The 21,198-nt window shown below is 38.9% G+C and overlaps 1 protein-coding gene across 12 annotated transcripts in view; it reads right to left on the bottom strand.

Annotated features, from left to right (window-relative positions):
* Window positions 1-21,198, bottom strand: part of APBB2 (amyloid beta precursor protein binding family B member 2) — a 182,356-nt gene that overhangs the window by 99,749 nt on the left and 61,409 nt on the right. For 5 of the 12 annotated variants that reach the window (XM_017825378.1, XM_017825610.1, XM_017825451.1 and 2 more), the window contains exons 3-4: window positions 12,148-12,257; window positions 1,648-1,717 (exon numbers count right to left, since the gene is read on the bottom strand). In XM_017825378.1, coding sequence (XP_017680867.1) covers window positions 1,648-1,666 — 19 coding nt within the window. In that variant the 5' untranslated portion in view covers window positions 1,667-1,717; window positions 12,148-12,257. Of the gene's footprint in view, window positions 1-1,647; window positions 1,718-11,306; window positions 11,385-12,147; window positions 12,258-21,198 lie in introns of those variants that run through there. The other 7 variants (XM_017824818.1, XM_017824905.1, XM_017825066.1 and 4 more) reach the window with 3 other exon arrangements.

The following is a 21,198-nucleotide window of genomic DNA, read 5'->3' as shown; positions in this document are numbered from 1 at the left end:
GTACATTGACCAATGACTGAGACAAAGACTTAAGGAGTCTTGGCAACCCATACAGTGTTTGTGAGTTGGGTGTTAAGTTGGGTTGGTGTATGACCATAAACAGAAAAATGTCAAAATCAATCTCTTACTAGACACTATCTCCTCTCCTGACCCCATTTCAAGTAACCCACTGATCAAATCATCATGATCAGACGATCAATGAACATGCAAACAGCAGCACAAGGCGTGCACAGAGTGGAACAGGCTGTTCTCTCAAGGGCCAAGAGCCTGTTCGCTGGCTGTCACCCTGCACTGCCAGCCAGCCTTTGGAATGCACAGAGCCAGCTTCCCTCTGCTCGTGGAAGGAGACAGAGAGGTGAGAAAAAGAGGGGGAGAAAGAGAAAAAGAGGCAAAAAGAGAACAAGAAATACAGATGGGAAACAGCAGGTCTTGCATCTCAAGGGTAGAAGTTGCTACCAGACTAGGACTAACTAAAGTGCTGGAAAACGTTGGAGTGCAAGGAAACACTTAAGTGCACTGAAGAAAACCTAGACTGCATAGTAGAACAGTGTAAGGAAGAAGAGCAATATCCTGTCCCTCCTCCTCTATACAGTACATAATGATGCTCAAAACACATCACTTTTCCCAGAGGAAGCACATCCCAACTTTCTAATTAAAAATGTCAAGGAAATGCAAATTCTTCACATACCTGCCATTTCAAGCCTGAAATTCTAATCACTGACTTCCCAAATCTTTTATTTTGTCTCTCCCACTGACCCTGCCTCCTTTGCTTAGGGTACCTAACTCAGTCTGGTGCTGTGCCTCTCACCAGCTAGCCAACACCGTGTGCCAGGACTCCTGCACCCAGGACTGCCACAGGCAGACTCCACACACCCCTCTCAGGCAGCTCTTTGTGCTGCCTGGCCACCAGCAAGGATAATGCTACTGGCACAGGGCACCACATTTTCAACTCCTCTGCCTTCTGCTGAAAAGAAAACACAAACAGACAACCAGGCCAGGAATCACTGTGTTGATACATATATCTCAACTGAAGTGGGTAAACATCTTTTACTCTGAGTGAGTAAAAGTAGGGTATTATACTACAAAATATCAGACTCTGGCGAAAAACTAACAGTAATTAGGACATTGTCATTACTGGGAATAATAACATTATTAAATTGTTGGTGCTTCAAGACAGCAGTTAGGTAGAAGATCTGTCATAGCAATTCATTAAGAGTTTTAACTTGCTAACGTTTTAGAAGAAATCACAGTCTCAACTGCATACTTCTAATATTTAGAAACTTACCTAGAGATATAGATTAATATATTTTTACCATTATAATGTGTTTAACATAGACTAGCACCAATTTTCTAAGCATCATAATAATACAAATAATGCCATTACCTCAATAGCTTTTATTGGTGTTTTTCAATTTTGTTGTGTTTACCGTTTAATGACTTTTTTGCATTGTATTGTCTACAGGAAGTTTTTAAAAAGCTGAATAGAGAATTTATTCAAAAAGGCACTGTTAAGAAGAAAAGAAAGTGCTTGCTCTTTTTTGTGTATAAGTGAGAAATGAAAGTGAAATATGGGCCTGGAAAGAAGAAGAAAAATAAGAGGAAAGTTTCACATATTTGCATAGCAGAATCTTTTAAAGGGCATCTGACCTGGAAGTACTTCTGACATGGCTCACGGGGCGTTCAGCAATGCATCAGGAAATAGATTATAATTTGAAATCTGAAAAGAGGGATCATTTAAGAATTAAAACCAAAGGAAAATACAAAAGAAAAATACCACATTTCAGAAGCTCCTGAGAGATGTTAAGCATTCTAAACAAAGCCCACAACATTACAGTGAAGACCTTTTAAGCTTTCAATGATATTTGACAGTCATTAAAAGTGTGGGAGAGGCTAGTCTACAGCAACAAGAACATGTAATTAAAAATAACTATTATATTTTTGTTAATGTACACTTTACTTGGAGAACAAGTTCAAAACTATTCTCCAGTTTTAATCAACATACTGTAGCAAAAACTTCAATACATTAGAAAATATGAGGTTTTTCCCAATTACCCAGCTACAGCTTACTCAGGAAACCACAGCAGCATTGGTAAAAGTAAACAAAGCAATAAGGGAAGTTCACATGAAAATCTGCAGAATGAGATCTAGCATATGAACCTAAGAAGCATAGTCTGCAGGGTTGATCCCACAGGAGGGAATCATAAAAAGAAAGCTAAGCAGTAAGTTCCTGTATGGGACCTTTCCTGGTCATCTTCTTATAAGTAAACATTTTGCCTTAAAGTCTCTGTTTTGGGTATGAATGACACATAGAGTGGGAAATAAGGTATTTCTATGCACTTATGAATATTTTTGCCACTGCATCTAGGAAATGTAGGAAAGAAATAACAGAAACTTTTTCATAAAGGAGATTTTCTTTCTGCAAGGGTATCTGTTGAGTACAAAACATTTAATGACAAATTCGTGCCTTGAAGTTACAGCCTCAGGTCTTATACGCTTTGGCTCTAGTTAAAGCCTAAAGCAGCTGGAGAGAATGCCTTCATTATACAAGGATTAATGCTCAACACTAGCTAACTCCCTTCACTTCAAAGGATGAATTCCTACGTTAAAACATTCATTCTTAAACTACGACCAGCTAAACGGTAATAGTTAAACAGATGTCAGCCAAAAGCATTCTGAGAAAGTCTAGATTTACATTATTGTAGCTGAAATCAGAATCAAGATTAGAAGCTTTCTTAGTGTCAAGTGCCATCGTGCTCCTTCTTACCTAGATATCTACACAAATTCCAGGTGACATCTAACACTTTCATAAGGAAAAAGGAAGGAAAATACTCAAATGAGGGGCTGTAGTAGATCAGAGCAACTGATAATGTGCCTACAGCCACTGATTTTCTTCTTGCTGCTCCCTCTGGACATCTCTGTTGGACTGAGCTTGGAAACCAGAAAGTTCAGCAAAGCCATGAAAGCAAATTACGATGGTGGGCAGAGCAGTTCGGGGAAATCAAGAACAGGGAAGGAGCAGGACTGCAAGCACCTTGCACACGTGCTCGCAAATCTATCTGCAAGCTTCTCCACACAAACCTCAGAGTGTTGAGGATGGGAAGGACCTCTCCAGATCATCTAATATGATGCCCCTGCCTAATCAGGGAATCACTGCTGCTCTCTCTACTCCACCCTGGATCTGTCCTCACATCAGAATAAAATCCTCACTTCAACCTGCTTGCTAAATGCAGCTTCTCCCATTTCTGGCTATTTCCTGCTTCACCTAGTCCTACTGAAATCACCATCTGGTAATCAGCTTCTGTCCTAGCTCTTCCATTCCCAAGAGGCACCCTGCCAGCCCCTGCTGCCACAATAATGACATTTCTCCTTTTAGAGCTAATCATGCTGCCAACCAACTGCAACAGCCTAGCAGCAGTGCTGTTTCTGTTCTAGTGATGCTCTTATTGACAGAAATCCATAATGCTGATCTGTCTTTATATGGTGTTATTGAAGGAAAAAACTTTCAGATTCTGCAATGAGTTCTAGCACCCAAGCGGAATATGCCTTCCCATTTGCCATGTTTTTCCTTCCCACAAAGCCAGTCAAATTCCTCATCCAGCAAAAATTCAGAGACAGATGCCTCTCAGAATCAGATTCTAAGAGATACAAAGGAAGAAGACAAACAATAAAAAAATAAAACCAATAATGACAAAAAGAAACAGGCTAAATCCACTGGTCCTGTGCTTATAATTTTAAGACAGACACATCTAAATAATCAGTGTATATTTGACTATCAGACTGAAACTCTATATTGCAGATGGCCTGGGTCATCTTATGCTACTAGAGTATTCTTAAATCAAGTAATCACTTTAAGAAATAAAGAGCAATTCTTTCATTTATATAAGGCATAACCATGACATGCAATTACGACTAATCCCACATTTAGCAAGGGAAAAAACAAGATGGCGTATTAAGTCTTTTCCAAATTCAATTTTCTCCCTTTAGTTAGATTTTCCCTCGTGTGTAGAATAAAACAGTCTGGCAGGCAAAACCAGTGTTGTCACAGCAAGAAGATGGAGTGCATTTTATCTACTGGATACTTGTGAGCACAGATAATAAGACCTTCTGTCATTGGATCTATATGTTCACAGCAAGATTTCTAAGTAAACGTCTATAATTTTTCTAATCCTGTCGTGCAAATGAAACTCCTGAGCCTTAACGTTTCCTTTTTTTAATTGATATATAAATTACTCAATCTCTACAATAAAGATCACAACTCAGACTTATTCGCTAATTTACAAACAAAACTACTTTAAATGCACATGCTAGTACAGGGCACAAGCATAAACTTCATTCTCTCTTAAACAGACAGACAAACTCAGAAACTGTAACTTAAATTCCTGCAACTGAGATGACCAATAAAGCAAGAAGGACTTGGTCTTCTACATCCTACCACTTCAATCTCAAATGCCATCCAAAAATAACTTACCAAGTCAGAAGATAAACAATGTGTAATCAAGCCTGATCAGAATTACCAAAATCAAGCATAATGTCATACAAAACAGAAGGTTAGGATAAGCTGTCTCAAGAAAAAAAATGGTAGCCAAAATGTTTTGTAGGCCAGGCAGCCTAACCATATACTTAATGGAGTGTTAGAGAGAAACCAAAGGCCAGACTTGGCACACAAAATGACTTAGACTGACTCAGACTGATTTCAGACCAGGGATTTTTCAGCCCTACATAAATTTAACTTTGATCATTTGTCAGCTTGTAAATCAGGAACCAGAACCACTCTGATCATCAAAAGATGATCAATTCAGCAACAGGGTTAAGGAAACCCACAGGGTCCTGCACCAGCTTTCCAGTTGTTTGTAGCGGCACCAGCCCAATCCCAAGGTCTTTGATCAGGAGACACAGGTAACAAAAGTAGGAAAGACATTAAGCATAGGTCACAGCATTATTAACAGAAGGAGCAAGAATGTTAACTGAACCACTGTCAGATGCAATGGTAAATTAAATTCCAGCACGGGTCCCATGCTGGACACACCCACACAAAAATTAATCAGATAACTACCTCCCACACATCTTGCCTGCCCCCCTATTTGCAGCTTGCAAACACTCACTGTTCCTGCAAAGCCTAGAAACAACACTGCATACTCCTGAGAACAATGTGCTTCTCCAAGAACAACTAACTGCATGCACATAAATGCAGACACTTCCGTTCCTCTTTTTAAACTAATTTATTTCAAACTTCTGATGGCCTGGCATCATGATTTCACCTGCTACAACTTCATCTGTCCTCTGAACTACATGTTATAAATTTGTGGCTAGTTAGACATTAAGCTTTTATCAATCAAGGTTATCTAGAAATGTTTTTCCCCTCAGATTACTCAGACTGGTAGCAATAGTTTTGAGCCACCTTTTATCACTGCCTCATAATTAAGATCTTAAAACGTATTAGCATCCCACACCAAAATTTTTTTTTCTTTACTGTAAAGTTGCACTTACTATAAAATTGGGCTCTAGAGATGAAAATCTGAAAATGAAAAAAATGGAGAATAATCTTCCAGTAAAGTCTCTACAATTCTATATGGAAAGAAACAAAGAAAAAAAATATATGTCTATCAAAAGTATCAATACAAAGAGAACCTCTAACGTAATTGATTCCTAAGTGTTTGTAAGTAATTTCAAAGTGCTACCAGTAAGCTGAGACCAGTGAACAAAAATAAAAAGTCCAAGTCTCAGTTACACGCAAGAGTAGTAGAGTGAATTGCATAATGAGACTATCCCAGCTCTCAAGGAGAGCAAATTAAGATTTTGCATGTTGACAAGATTGCTTGTGTTCCACATACTTTAAAAACATTCTGTATCTCACCTAGGTAAGGTTATTACATCTGTATACTTTTAACTACATCTCCTAAAACTGTCTTAAAATTGGACTCACATGTCCTACCCACATATCCCTTGCTTCCAGTAATGGAACAGAGCACAGACTACATCAAACCAAAAAAGGTCTTGACATTTCTAGTCTGTTTTTTCATCAAAAGCTGCACTAAAATAAGACTCATTACACAAAGACATACATTTCAGCAAGTCTGAAAAGTGCCTGCAAAACTACTTTTTGTAGCTTTTATTGTCTTCAACCAAACTTCAGTGGACAAATCAGAAGTATTTCAAAACATACAAATAGTTTATAAACCAAGTCTTACAGTACTGCTTAGGTTGACAGAACACCATAAAGATGACTAAAACAGCCATACCCTACAGTAACTCTCCCAATGTCATTATGGTACTAGAATACGGAAATAACTTTAATCCTGGCCTGATGCAGCTCCTTGAGAAGGTTGTTGTACTATGCTGAGAAACCTCTATCCATAGTGCCCATATATAAAACAAAACCACATGCTTGTAAATGAAATCGAAGTATCATATTTGCTTTATGGTCCCCATAAACTAAACAAATCAATCCATAATAAAGTGGAAGGAGCACATAACAAAAAAGCACTGCACTTACTGGCATTTATATTAATTACACTGAAGTGTGGCTAAAAGTAGATTCGGTTTCAACAAACAGCAAACTTGGCTGTAGAAGACATTGAACAAGTGGAAAAAACAAACTACTAGTATTACTGGCCTGCAACAAGGAATCTCGAGTTCTTGACATGCTAGCCAAAATTCTCCACTTCTCTTTCTTATCTGCTAACTCATAGATCTTCACAAGGCACTTGAACACCAAAGGAACTAGAGTTCCTGTGAGAGGGGACAAACACATGATTCAAATCCAGTATCATGGTGGTTCCCCATGAACATACACAACCCCAAGTGGAGCTACAAGGAAACTTTATGTCAGAGACTGAAATGGTTAATGGGCTTAAACATTTTTAAGATCACCAACAGACTTTTGTCCACTGTAACAAACTGCAAAGACACAGCTGCACATCTACCAAAGCCGTCCCTGAATATGCCTCCTAATTTGGACTTGGAAAGGACCTTGAGATAAGATAAGGGGTTACTGCTGTCCAACTATCCCAGGTCAAAGGAGAAGAATGTATCCACAAGTGTAAGAGATTGAACTGCTAACATTCGAATACCTGCAGTAACTGCCCAGGTCCTGTAGGAGCCTGGTGCTGACGGCACAAACACTTGGATGACTGCTTTGTTAGTGATGCACAGAGTGGCCTCCCAGGTCCAGAAGGGCCTGCATACCTGAAGCTACAAACTGGACTTCCAGGTAAGGGAAGAGGCTGATAAGAGGCAAATTCTATGAGACAGAATAGTCTTTCTTATGCCAACATTCTCCCTTACATGATGACCATAACGGGCCAGGATCGGTTCAACTACACTGACAGCTGCAGCATCTTAGAATGTCTCACTCATGAAATGTCCCATGATCCAGTATTACATCATCCAGGAGAGGTACAGGGGACATTTCCACCCAGCCTCTGCACAATATAAACCCCATGAAACGAGAGTTTTGTCGACTCTTTCCCTCCACCACTTGATAGATACAGTCTGCAACCACTGAGAAGTTCAAAAGAAGAGGACCAACGGGATGTCATTGGAATCTACAGAGTAGTGATATCTTTTTTCTACTTAATCTGTTTCTCTGTCACTCTCTTTCTCCCTCCCTCCCCTTTCCCCTATCTCTCTCTCCTTCCTTGAACTTGTCATTAACTGTTAAAAAAATCCATACTGTTGCTTCGGCATATGGTCTCATTTGCACCTTAATTCAAGCAGAGGCATCTCTCTAATAATTTTAGTAACTGGATTGTAACACCTTCAGCTTCCACCTCTGATTCCACCCTGAAGAAGAAGAAATGGACCTGTCAGAGCTCTGGGATAGGGATACTATTTAACTATGCTAAGAAATAAACACAGAAGGGACAATATGCATTTGGAGTACTGCACAGTCTTTAAAGAAAGCTTTTTATCTGCAGGCTCCGAGTCAGCTCCTATCTGCGGACACCAGTACGTGCTTTGGGGCTTCACCAGGATCACCCAAGAGGCTGATGAAGTTCTTGTGCCAGTCTCCACACAGCTTCCTAGGAAAGGCAGAAAACCACACCAGAGAGGCTTTAATGGGGAGAGCAACGTGTGTGTCACTGGGTACTTTGGCAATTTTCACTCCATCAGTCATCTGTATTCCTGCCTTTTCCACAGCCATTATGTGGAGCTTTAAAAGCAACTTTACAGAAAACTGTCCCTGCAGAGTATGGTCTGAGCAGTGCTAAAGTTTGAGTCTCATTTATACCAAGATGTCTTTCTCTGGAAAGCAAAGGTCAGGAGATACAGGGCAGGATACTGCAGACATAGAATTTTACTGGGATGCTTCTACCATGAATTGCATGGCAGATACACTCCTCCCTGGGGTTAGGGTGCCTCTTTGGGTGAGTTCCCTGTTACTCTAGAAGAGGCTCCAAGCCCACAGAACCACACCAGGGTACACTTTCACATCACCTCATCTTGGGCTAATGTTAGCAACATAATTACCAGCGCTGGCTGCAAGACTGGAATTTTGGGTTTCTTTCAGTGGTTTGCTGTTATTTACAATGTCATCATTCTCACATTTGTTTCCTTACTTCACTGCAATGAAGCGAAGAATTTCCAGCAGTTTCATGAAACAACAGCCCCCTTGCAAGCCCAGCAGCAAGGGCCTGCCCCAGTCCAAAGAAGGGCACAGTTGGGCACTCCTTGGGAAGCTGAAGAGACAGAGGCAGAGCAGGAATTTGAGTTCCTGGAGGGAAATCAAACTCCAAAATAATAAAATCAACCCTTCTCTCTCTGCCCTCAAGCATTCTGAATTATTTATAAAAGCAGCTTAAGCATGGGAGATGATCATGAAGAGTCAAGACTCAAACCTCTCCCATCTGCAGTCCAAGGAAGTGCCATTTCACGAGGGATGTTTCCTTTCATCATCATTCTTGATTTATGAACACTTCAGAAAAACGGTATTTCCCAAAAAAAGTTTGCCTGGGACAAAAAAGTCACCCTCCAAGAGAAGTTTATGAAATAAAACTTCAGTCAGGTCTGCCCCCAGTCTGTGGCAGCAAGGACTGGTCTTAAAGTTCCATGTTCAAGTGGGTCCTGTCCTCCCAGAGGATGCTGACGTGCTACGCCAGGACTGCACATCCACCCTGGCACAGTCCCAAAGTTAGCAAGCGCTGAAAATTACCACCCACATACTCCTGCACTATCTCACTTCCAGTGTCCTCTGAAAAATGGGCTTTTTTTCTTAAAGCACTCTCACAAAACTCTGTGCTTTGTTATTATTATTTTTGTTGTTGTTATGCTGTGGACAATATATGCATGGACAAATCCTGGGAAAAAAAAGGTTTTTTTCCAGACATACAAAACCTTTTACTCATATTTTAGTATGAAAGAAAATTTGAAGCTACCTAAACAACACAAACAGAACCACGTTTTCACAAGAGCTGCTGCAGTCAATTCAGAAAAGTGTGGTTTGTGAGCAAATATTAGAAAAACATAAATAAAAATGAAGTTTGGGAGAAATTAATGAAAGAAGTCTGTTTACAAAACCTAGCTTCTCAGTAGCTGGAGACTGTACATCCTTAGTCTTTATTTTTTCACAAGAAAAATACAGAAAACAAAAGAAAAACCAACAGAATAGCACACAAGGGAGTGTTAAGTCAGGACAAGCGGTGTTATACAGAGTCAGGGATACACCCAAGACTGCTTTGCTTGTTGACAGTAATCAAGGGAGACCACTGCTCTTTAATTACATTTTTTAAAAGTCTAAACTAGTAGGCACCCATTAAATTCACAGCTTTCCACACCTCCCTATTTCATAACCTTCCGTAAGTGTATAGGAAATATATTTCCTAGCACTGGGCTTCAAATAAACCATTTTCTATTTAAACTGTTATGTGTTTCCTCGATTAAAAAACCTCTTGCTATTTTCCTAAGACTACACACTATTATATTAATTAAATCTATGAAATAATTCAACAAAACAGTCAATGCTATAAATGGATGAAATATTAGCTTACCACCAAAGAAAACAATACAACTGCTATACTCCACACAGACCTAATTCTCCCCTTCACATTTATTTAGGAATATGCATATGTACAGACAGAAGATAAAGTTAGGGACTAAAGCATAAGGCTGCACCAAGTCCTTGATTTACATTAAGACTGCAACAACTGTGAATGTGTAATACAATAGCTGAGATGGTGCAATTACTCACTATTTATGCAAAGAAAACAAAAGTAAAATCATGTATTTTACCAGCACTTTCATCAAGATCTAATCTGCTTTCAGAGATTTCATTATGATCCACATTTCCCAAATACTGGCCAATTTCAATACCATTACTGTTGGATGTCCAAAACACCTATGCTATGTTAGGAAGCTGCACAAATCATACCGTAACAAAAGCAAAAACCAAAGAAAGTTTCCTGGCTTAAAAACCCTGACAGCTTAAGGAAAGGGAAAACTTATCTTAATAGAAGCATAAAGTAATCATGAAGTAGGTATTTTGATATCTCTATTCTCAAACTGAAGGAATTCTGGTGCCAGTTCATTCTGATGCAAGTTTTGGCCCTGGCAGATGATAGGAGCCCCAGGGTTTCCCCAGGTAAACGATTCCACTTCTTCACTTTCTGCAACTGTTCAACTAGACTACAGGAAAAACATTTTAGGCTCTTCTGGTAAGAATCTAATGCTCGTTACTTGTTCTCTCTAAGCAGGAATGGATTTGATTAGATACTTCTACAATAGATAATTTTAAAGCTCTGAGCTTCAAGCCTAGGCATGGGATGTGAATATCATATCCAGCCATATGCTGAGCGGAAATGTTGGAAGGCCAGTGTCTAGATTTAATGTCAAGTGATTCCAACAGATCAGTCCAACTCAGTACTCTAGTATTTGACCATCAAAGTCCTGTCAAAACTGTAACAACCATTTATTTCCTCCATTCTAGTACAGAGAATATCCCTCAAAAAACTCCTTGGAAACATAGTATCTAAGTTGGCTTTAATACACCATTTTAACATACCTTCATGACATCTATGACTAGTGTGCAGCAGAGAATAACCATGCCTTAGTACTTCCTAGGATTTAGCCTTGTGGTTAGAAAAAACCCACAAAGTCAAGTTCTGAATACAGGATCTCACCATGCAGCTTCTCATGTCCAATGGCAAAGCCACTATAGAAGTCCCTGTCTGCCACAGCTGTAAATTCTCACTGCAGTTTCCTCCTTGCATCAGCCAACACAAGTATGTGCGGAGCTGGATGCCTGAAGTGATCAAGGGTTTCAAAGAAGTTTTTTAAGGAACAGAAAGAAAAATACAGAAGTGAGAGCTTACCAAGCCGGCTTTGACACCAAGAAAAGCCATGTGGGATCATATTCTTTGCTACAGCAGAAGGAAGAGTGAATACTGAAGTTGGTCTACTACAACTTCACCTCAGCAGTCTGAGGGATCAACTGAAAGTGCACGAGGACCAGCAGCAGCCTTTTGGAGGTGGTGCACTACCCCACACAGCTCTCCAGCAATGTCACATCAGCTCATTTCCCACAGTCTGCACTGTGAAACCACTGCACTACGGTGGCTGATAGAAGGAGCGAGGTGATAAATTTTAGGAGCTGCCTTTGCACTTTTACAGAAGACAACCTTCAGTAAGAGTTGATATAATATAATACAATAGGATACAATTCAGAGGAAAAAACAACGTGAGTAATATTGAACTCAAGCATATAAATAATCTGAACTGGAGATGTTAGTTGCAGTGCGTAAGCAAGTGAAGCTATAGCACACAGTGACATTTTAGGATGAACTCAAGTAGCTTGTTAATTTGAAGGTATCTGGTACTGAAAACCCGGAATGGAAGTGAAGAAGAATAGCAGCTAACTTTGGAACCCTATAATAAATGAAGCTGGAGAACTTGAACACAAAACACAGCACAGAACACAGCACACTGCAGTAGATTTGGTCAAGTCACAGGGCAAGCTGCTTTCTAAAGTTCTAGAAAACACCTCTGCAGTTTAAACATAGATCAATATACTTACCATTTGGGTACACACACAGGAAGGCTGGCATTGATTAGAATACGTCAGCATTCTTTATAAATACTATTTCAAAACTTATAGGCTTAGCAGCCTTTAAACGTAATAAAGCAACAAATAAATTAGACCAACTGCATACATACATGAGCTGCTTGGCCGATAGTGAGCCCCTGGGTACCGTCTGCCCATAGTGCCAGTCAGCACATTACCACACGCTGTCAGCTGCTTTCCAAGTACAGATCGAAATTCTTAACTGAGGGAGAAAAAAAAAAGTGAAGATTTAGTACAACAGCTGTATCTTTTTCATTAAAATGCTAATGACCCCTACAAATTTCAGGATAACTACATCTATAAATTATTCATAGTCACGTTGTCAGAGGAGATGAACTGCTGTGCTGTACATGCAGCACAAATTTATTATTAGTGATTGTCCTTCATTAATAAGCTCACATAAATTTTGAGGCACAAAGAAGTCTCAAGTCATACTGTAGCTTCTTTTGGCCCACGATACTGACTAAACAACAAACACTGCAAGAGTTTGCTTTTGGTTTTTAATAGAGTTAGCCAGTAAGTGAGATTTAATAACAATGTCGTCTTAAATTCTGTGAAGCAATCATTAAGCAACAAGTTTATGAACAGCTTGCCATAGAAGCAAAACTTATCTGTGCTACATAACATTGATCACTTTGAATATGTCCCTAAAAAACAGTGTCTTTACAGGAATGCAGGATATTGACTTGTACATCAATTTTCTTGAAGTATCAAAACACCAATCAAACAAGGAAATGCATGGTACATCTTATGGTCAGTTTGGAATAACAAATTGAAAGTCTTAATTGAAATGCTATTGAACCCGTCAAATTATTAGCATAAAACGTTTTAATCTAAAAACAAGCACCATTGTATCTTTCTTCCATGCAGGATTTTGTAGTAAAATATGGATTTCAGCTGCTTTTCAGTTTTATCTTTTTCTTAGTCTACCTGAATAGCCTTCATATTCCCAGATGTCTTCCAATACATATTGCATGTAAACCACACAATTCGTAAAGCTACATTTCCTCTTATTTCATTCTCTCCCTTGCTAGAAAGACCAAGGAAAGCAACAAATTCTGAGGAGTGTTTTTCCTAATTCATTAAGGATTTTTACTGTCTCAGGCTGCAGCTACAAGAACATACTTGTTCTGTCCAGAAAATAGAGATATCAGGACAGAGATGAAATAGCACTGCACCAAAACAGGGAGAGTTCCACAAATCTTCAGACATGTCAGTTCCCCGCTGGAGTTCCTGAATTAGATAAGCCTTTTATATATATTGGCATCCATGCAATTCTCTGGTGAGCTGGTCCGGGAGCCAACACAGCTGAAAACTCCATATACAGACATATTTTCAGTCAGCTTAGGCTCTTGAACTGGCTCATGGTGGTTGCACAAGTATTGGTAGCTAGTGAGGGCAAGTGGAAAGAACGAGACCATGGCAGTCTGAGTTTAAAATGACTTAAAATGCATTTGCATAACATTGCTACAGCCTCTGTAAATTACTTTTGAAATAGACACCTACAAGCCTGCATATCTGACAGTGCAAAAAACAGGTAAAGATCTCCATTATTTTCCAAATCAGTGCTAACAAAGCATGTCCTGTTCAACTCCCCTCAACTGAGAAAGTTCAGTCAATCAATGAGACAGTACTCTCCTGTCACTAAAAGAATTCTGGCTGTTAAGATGAAAAGTGAGTGGTAAGCAGTAAAATTAACATTCAGTCAAAAACTCCCTCATTTCTTTTGCAGGGCAATATGGGACAACTCCTTGTCATGGGTCAAACAGATCTTTTCAAATTTCTGTGGTGGCCTACTAATTCAACACATGTTGTACAAGGAAAAAAGCTGCAGATGGCTGCTTCCCCTTTCCTGGTCTATAGGAATAAAACTAAAAATACACACTTATTAGTAGAAAAAAGCTTAGTCTTTTCTCATCCCAAATGGACCAAGTTCATAATTCATAACAAAAGACATCAGAACAGTCTTTAGCTGTGCAAGGATAAAAAAACATTTACTGAGGGGAAAACAAAAACTGTAACCGGATGACAGTATTTACAGTTCTTTTCCCTAACTTGTGAAAAAATTCAATCAGTATCTATGGAGCTGCAAGATTACTCATTTTTCATAAATGCATTCCTGTCTTTCTAGAACGTGTACACTTTTCCAAAGCTATAACACTATCTAAATTATATCAAATATTTGTCTACAATTGAGACACACTATTCCTTCCCTACCTAGTACCACTGCCTTCTGGACCATATCATAACAAAAAATCCTAAGAGATATAAATAAAGAATCCCAAACTTCACAATTACGCTCTCAAACAGCTAAAGCACAGTATGGTCCTCCTGAAGTAGAGTGCCCACTGTGGGAACAAATCACTCTTTGGAGAGGTCAGGTGGGGACCAAAAGGTATGACCATTTTTATACATCATATTTTAAAACTCCAGAAATCTCAGTGGAAAAGACAACATAAAGATATATTCTCATTACAGCAAAAGTTTCATCAGTTACTGTATAAAGGAACTTCAAATATTTACAACCTGGATTAAGGCCAACTATCAAAAGCCATTTTAGAAGCAAGTGCCATACATGTGAAGTTAAACCGCACTGCAAAATAATACTGATACTGGGTTGTACATACCAGTAGGGACATACCCAGATCTTGAATGAAGACACTGCTTGCATTTTGGGGGGTTTTTCTGTGGGGTTTGGTTTGGTTTTATTTTTTTTGTTTTTTCTCCAAGAACCATTTTTGAATTGTGACCAGACTAGCCAAAACGGTCTGCCTTTTCTTTAAGCACATCCACTGAGATGAATCTCAAGGGCATTTCTGGATTTCAGCAAGCTCAGGGAACTCTCACAGAAAGGTAGGTGACCTTGTTGGTATCCAAATGCCATAGCTAAAAGCATCTGAAAACTAGCACTTATTTTCCATATACATCCATGAGAATGATAAACAAAATGGAAGGAGGTCTTGAATACTGTTTTCAAAAAGTCCAAGTATCATGCACGTACAAGTTTGGGTTTGGTTTTGTCTTTAAATGCACATGACTTAGATATCCAAACCTACACATAAATCTGAGTTAAACCTGAATGTACCTAATATGTCAGATCAGGTCTTCTTATTAGTTTTTAACCTGATCAGTCACATTTGTTTTGTAAAATATGTGTTTTATAACAGCTTTCTGTGGTTTTTTGCATATTATTCTACTTGAAAATTGCTTTAAACGTGTTTTATAGTGATTTTTTACACCTTCATAGTTAATTTTAAAAACTATACATACACCATGTAGTTTGTATATGTACTACAATGGACATATAGCCTTATGATTTCTCTTCAAGACATAACTTGATAGAGCTCTGCCTGAAGGGGTTGGTTGTTTCTTTTGTTCACTTCTGATAATCTTCCCTGATTCATTTCAGGTGACCAGCCCCACAATGCAGCAGTTACAAACAACCATGGAAACAAAACCTGAGCGCTACCACTGCATACCTGCCACCCAGGGCAGCACTGGAAAGCATTACCCACTTCACGTCATGCCAAGTCTTTTTTAGGAGCTGTGGTGACAGAGGTACCAGCTACTCATCATCACACATAATGAGGACATAAATCATCTTGCAAAGAGGCCTGCCATGACTTTCAACTGAGACTGTCATCTTTCTACGCCACTTTCTTTACAGAGCCTCTTTTGTTGCAACGCTTCTATGCTTCTTGGTTTCTATGACTGCTACGTAAGACTTTCATTTTACTTGTATTAATCTTTTGACACTATGGAAAAAAAAAGGAAAACAAAGTTCTGGTACTGTTTGTGGGTTTCTTTCCCAATGGGAGTGTCAAAAAAAAAGAGTTTTGTCCATAAGACAAGGCACACAGCGTCCAGTTTCTCTGAACTAATTCCACTACCTATTGTTTGACGACAAACAACTCATAGTCCAACCTCCATACTATTAATGGCCACTGAACATATTTTGAGTTTCCTCCAAATTTATTTTTTCATGCATGCTGCTGTTTAGGAGGTCAGCTGACTCCTTAATCTTCTGTGGTTCTCTACAAGCAACGTTTGCTATAAATACGTGTGTGTTCGAACACAAATGTAAGTACATTCACACTGGCTGCTATTATCTCATAAAACGGATTGTGCCAGCAAACCTACCTGCACATGCTCAAGAAAAAGGATATGACTGCAAATTACCTACAGAAGTCATCCAAGTGTGACTGACTACATCACAACACTTGCAAGGAACAGCTACACAGTGTCAGGAAAGAAAAGCTTATTGTATGATGTTTCTTAAGGGACAACTACAAAAATTACATTCCAGCACTCCCTGGGTGATATTCTGACAAACAACACAATCCCACCTTTAAAGTCTTGCTTTGAATACCAGGAAATAGCCCTGCTAGTGAATGGGTAAGAGGAACGCCTTGCATTGCTTTAAAAACACACTCAGGCCACAGGTCCCAAACAAAGCAGACCCACTATAGCAAAGGGTTCAGATACTAAATGAGGTTGATATAAAAAAATAAAATAAATTTAAAAATCAGCCTGTAAGGCTGGTGGATGGCTCATTTTGAAATAAGAAAGTACAATTGTACATACACAGAAATTTTGTGTATATACGTACATATTTGCATATTTAATGCAAAAATGCTTCCCACAGTCAATCCCTTTACACTTTGCCTGCTTTCAAAGGAGTGACAGGTAGCATCACCTGCATGACAACCGTAATGAAAGGCAATTTAATCAAAAAAGCCAAGTGCCAGCCAGGCCATTAGGAATTTGTGCTGCTAGTTTCTGGAGGCACATAGAGACAGCACATTCATTTTCTGTATTGTGAACAGCTATCGGATGCAGATCTCTCAAGCCAAACTGCCTCTTGGAGAAAGCACAATGTTGTACCAGCCAGATATCTTCTATCATTGCAAGTCTGACCTTCTTTCAGGTCATTAATGATTCATAATCATTATTCTTCATCTAATAACCACATCTTTTTTTAAAAATAGGTATTTTCATTTCAGGGACATTTTTTTCCAAGTCTTCTGTTACCCAAGAGACCTTATCTGCCTTTCCAGTTTTGTCTGGCAGCACTCAGACTGAGGAGGTTACGCTGTCCCCTCCACCTACCTTTGCTGAGAGGCAGGGAGCCACCCTGCTTTCCAAAGGATTCATTCCCTGTCATTGCCACTTACTGGCACAGGATAAAAGCTTTCTGGGAACCGGAAAGACAACCACAATCCCACAGCCAAGGGGATGTCCGGCCTGCACTCCAGCCCTGCCGCATTTGCCATGGGTTTACCACACTTGGTTCTAATAGTAGACATGCTCAGAGATCTGTAAAGTCCTGTCCTGCCCAGGAAGTCTGGCAATTCCATCATTTCTCCTTTCAACAAATTCTCACTACTCAAATTCTTGTTGCCTGCAGGCATTCTTGCCTGCACTTCTCTGTCCTGTATACTTTTTTGCTGCTTTTGTGCTTCTAAGTTCTCCCCTAACAAGTTTCTGTTTCGATGCTTTCCCTCTTCTCCATTTTTGAGAATTCCTTCATGAGGGCTTTTCTTATTCTTAGTTATCTTTTCCAGGTACTGTGTCACCTGCCTGGTCAGTTGAGGTTCTCATACATCATGTGGGGACGGATGCTTCAATTTCTCACTCTATTCTGGTGGATATCATCAGTGTTAGTCACTTGAACAAAACTTCTACTGTGTCCCCAATTCATGTTTAAGTCTTTGCTTTACAGTCCCTAATTCATCAGAAGTGTGTTTTTCTGAAATTTAGCATTTCAGTACTTCTGTAGCCAGATCATATAGAGCAAGCTGAATTCAAGACACTCATGGTCCCTTGACCTTAATCTCCTGCACAGACGATACATGCTTTCTCAGTAAAACACCCATGCTTTTAATATTTATTATGAATTGTTATCTTAATGCAGATTTTCATGGTTTGTTCAACCAAACAATAAAAGAAAACATCAGAACATTCTGTGTACAACTATACAGTCAATATATATTTTAACACAAAGAAAAGCACCATCTATAATACTGGCAAGTTTGTCATAAATAGAGTTAACTTCATTCACTCCAGTGCAGCTATCTGAACTGATATCAGCTAACAATCTCAATTTTACTTGCTCATTAGTGAGAATTTGTTAAGTAGAAACAAAGTTGCAGATTAAAAAAAAGAACTGTGGTGGTCTGAGCCTTTGGGGCTGCAGCCAGGTTAGGCTGTAAGCCAGAAGGAAGCCTGGCAACCTACAGAACTGTGCTGGAGTACAAAGGTATTACACGATCAAAGCAATCATAGCTGGGTAAAACACATCTCCCTGCAACGCCTAAACCAGGTAGTATTTCAGACACATATTCTGAACCTCATTTACACCAAAATCCATGAAAAATATTTTTCAAAGCTGACTGTCAGGTAAAAACAGTGTTTCTAAATGAGAAGATGCTTATTTCTGCTGAAGTCAGAAATGCCACCGTGCTTTTTTTTTTTTTCAGTGGGAAGCTTTCCAAGCAAGCTAAGTTTTCTCTTGTAGCATTTCACCACTACTGTTCACTTTCCCCTTCCCTGTATCTTATAGGAATGAACACAATGTTGTTACTGTTCTTCCAAGAATGGATGCAAAAACTGGAAGACAATTCTTAGACAAAACAGAAGCAGATTCCCCAGAAAAATGTTGTAATTTCTGTGTTTGCCAGCTCTCAAATAACTACTGGGATGAGTTACAACTTCTATCTCCAAAACCAAAAAAGTTTGTCACCTCTCCAGACAGAAAAACAAAACCAAACCCACCACATTCTAGATCTTGCTGCTATCCTACATTAATGCTGAAACATATCTTAAGAGAATGACTTTGTATTATTACTCAAGACAAAAATTCCCAGTTTACCTATTTTGTCCATTTGTATCTAAATCATCTAATCCAAACTCCCTTGTTTTACCCTTTCATGGAAGCAATGAGCACAGCAGAACCCACCTACTGCTCAAAGTCTGGGATTTCAAGCCAATGCTGTTTCTAACTCCCATGAATAGTAGAAAGCCCTCAAAAGATAAGTTGAGCATAACAGAACTGAGCTCAGCTGGTTTTCAGGGTGTGAGGACAGAAGAAGAGAATTGTAAAGCAATACAAAAAACCTGCATTGACATTTCTTTTAACAGTTCCTTCTGGAACAGTTGTTCCATCAGCAGCAGACACCTTCTGTGACTTTCTTTATCTCTGTCCCAAACAGTGACTTTCTATCTCAAAAGCAAAATACAAAACAAAACCATAAGAATTCTGTTTGTAACTTATTACTCATTCCTCTTGTCAGAATTTCCTACTTTTATTGAACTCAAGCACATATCCCTTGTCTGCAATGCAACAGTCACAGCACTAGCTGTTGCTGCTCCTTGGGGACCTGGTGGTAGCAGATGCAGTAACAAATGCAGTGTGGGTTGAATTTTGATGCTTCAAGATAGGGATTCTTCTAAAAGTTTACACAATCATTTTTATATTAAATATATATTTATTATATAAACCTATGACTCATATAAATATAGCTAAAGCTTTATATATATTTATATTTTTGTGTGTGTGTCTGCTTCCTGACCACTGGACAACCAGCTAAAATACAATTTAGAGCAGAGGAATGACAATTACTGTTACTTTAACAAAATTTCATTTTACCTGTGGCAATGGAAGGCTGTAAGACACTAAAACAGGCTTTCTCCATACTTGATTTTGATCTCAGATGCTGTATACAAACTTCAGCAGCCCAGACAAGCCCAAGTATTTTCAAGTATTTTTCAGAGACAGTCTTCCCTAAGGAAGACTTAGGGAATGGACAATTATCAAAGCTCTTGTACAGGAGCTTTGATGCATAGAAGGAACCACAAAATGTTTACCACAGAGGAGGGAAAACACAAATTAACCAACAGAGTGGAAAATACTGAATGATAAAAGGAATTTTCAATTAATATTGTCATTAATGATCCTGCCACAAAAGGTATCAGTGAAATCTGGTGACAAAAAATTTGGACATTTTGCTGCAAAGAGAAAGATCGAATCACCAAAAGGAAAAATGGATGTCAATAAGGAGCATAATAGAAATGTAATAAAGAACAAAGCACGAGGTCATTTATTCATAGAATCACTAAGAAATTCTGCTGTCAGTGTTGGGCTGTGATTCAAATGTTTGGATACAATGGAAGAAGGAGCCCCAGCTACATCAGCAGGGTGCTGCTCTGAGCTTCCAGTCTGATGTATGCATGGGGGCAAGCAAATTTGTTCTCTGGTTACAATTTGTCCTGCAGAGCTGGGAAAACACTGATACGGTTGTGGGAGGTAACATCCAGACCTCATCTGAAACAGCCGGGTAGCATCTGGTCCCTCACACACCAGGGATTAATGGAAAATACAGGGAATTGGAAGATAATCAAGGTGATAGATTTCTGCCTTGTACAAGGATATTAAAGGTTTGTCTTACAGCAAAATGAAGGCCAAGAGAAGAAAGAAAAACTTCAAAGGGTAATGTTGGCACAAGGAACAAGTTCTAATTTCCAGCCTAATATCGGAGAAAGGTGGTCCAAGAATGACTCTCCAAAACTGTATAAAATCATCTAACACTACCTTAAAAGTTACAAACTGTGTAATATGATGCAAGTAAGAATCTGAATGGGAGGTGATTTTTTTTTTTAATCGACATTTTTCTGTGCAATTCACAAAGAGGCTAATAAGAAAGCTTAGATTCAACAAAAAAAAAGACAAAAATCTAGAAGGGTTATAAAGGTGGTTAGTGAATAACAAGAATGTCTAAAGCTGTTTTTTTTTAAAGTACCAAAGCCAACAAAAAAAAAATCACCTAAGATCTAGGGTATCTTGTTTCAAAGGATAACATGGCTTTCATCTAATAGGATTTGGAAGAAACTGTGAACAGATTTTTCACTCTGCCTTCTGCACAATTTCTTGGCTTTCTTACTTCTCTGAAGCAGATGAATCCAGGAATGACTGAAAGCAGATGAACTATTTCTGAGGTATGATTCAGGATTTTAATCTCTATTACTTCCCCCACCACCACCCTTTAAAAGTCCCATTTTTTAGGTGTAGCTCCCAAGCATGTGTCTGAATGTCTCAGTTTGTCATAAACTTGACAACTGCTACATCTCTTTCCAACATCATCTTT

This window comes from Lepidothrix coronata, unplaced genomic scaffold (genome assembly GCF_001604755.1).
Source record: "Lepidothrix coronata isolate B3197 unplaced genomic scaffold, Lepidothrix_coronata-1.0 Scaffold0, whole genome shotgun sequence".
NCBI lineage: Eukaryota > Metazoa > Chordata > Aves > Passeriformes > Pipridae > Lepidothrix > Lepidothrix coronata.
Note: the sequence above shows the minus strand (reverse complement) of the source record. Positions and strands in the feature narration are given on the sequence as shown.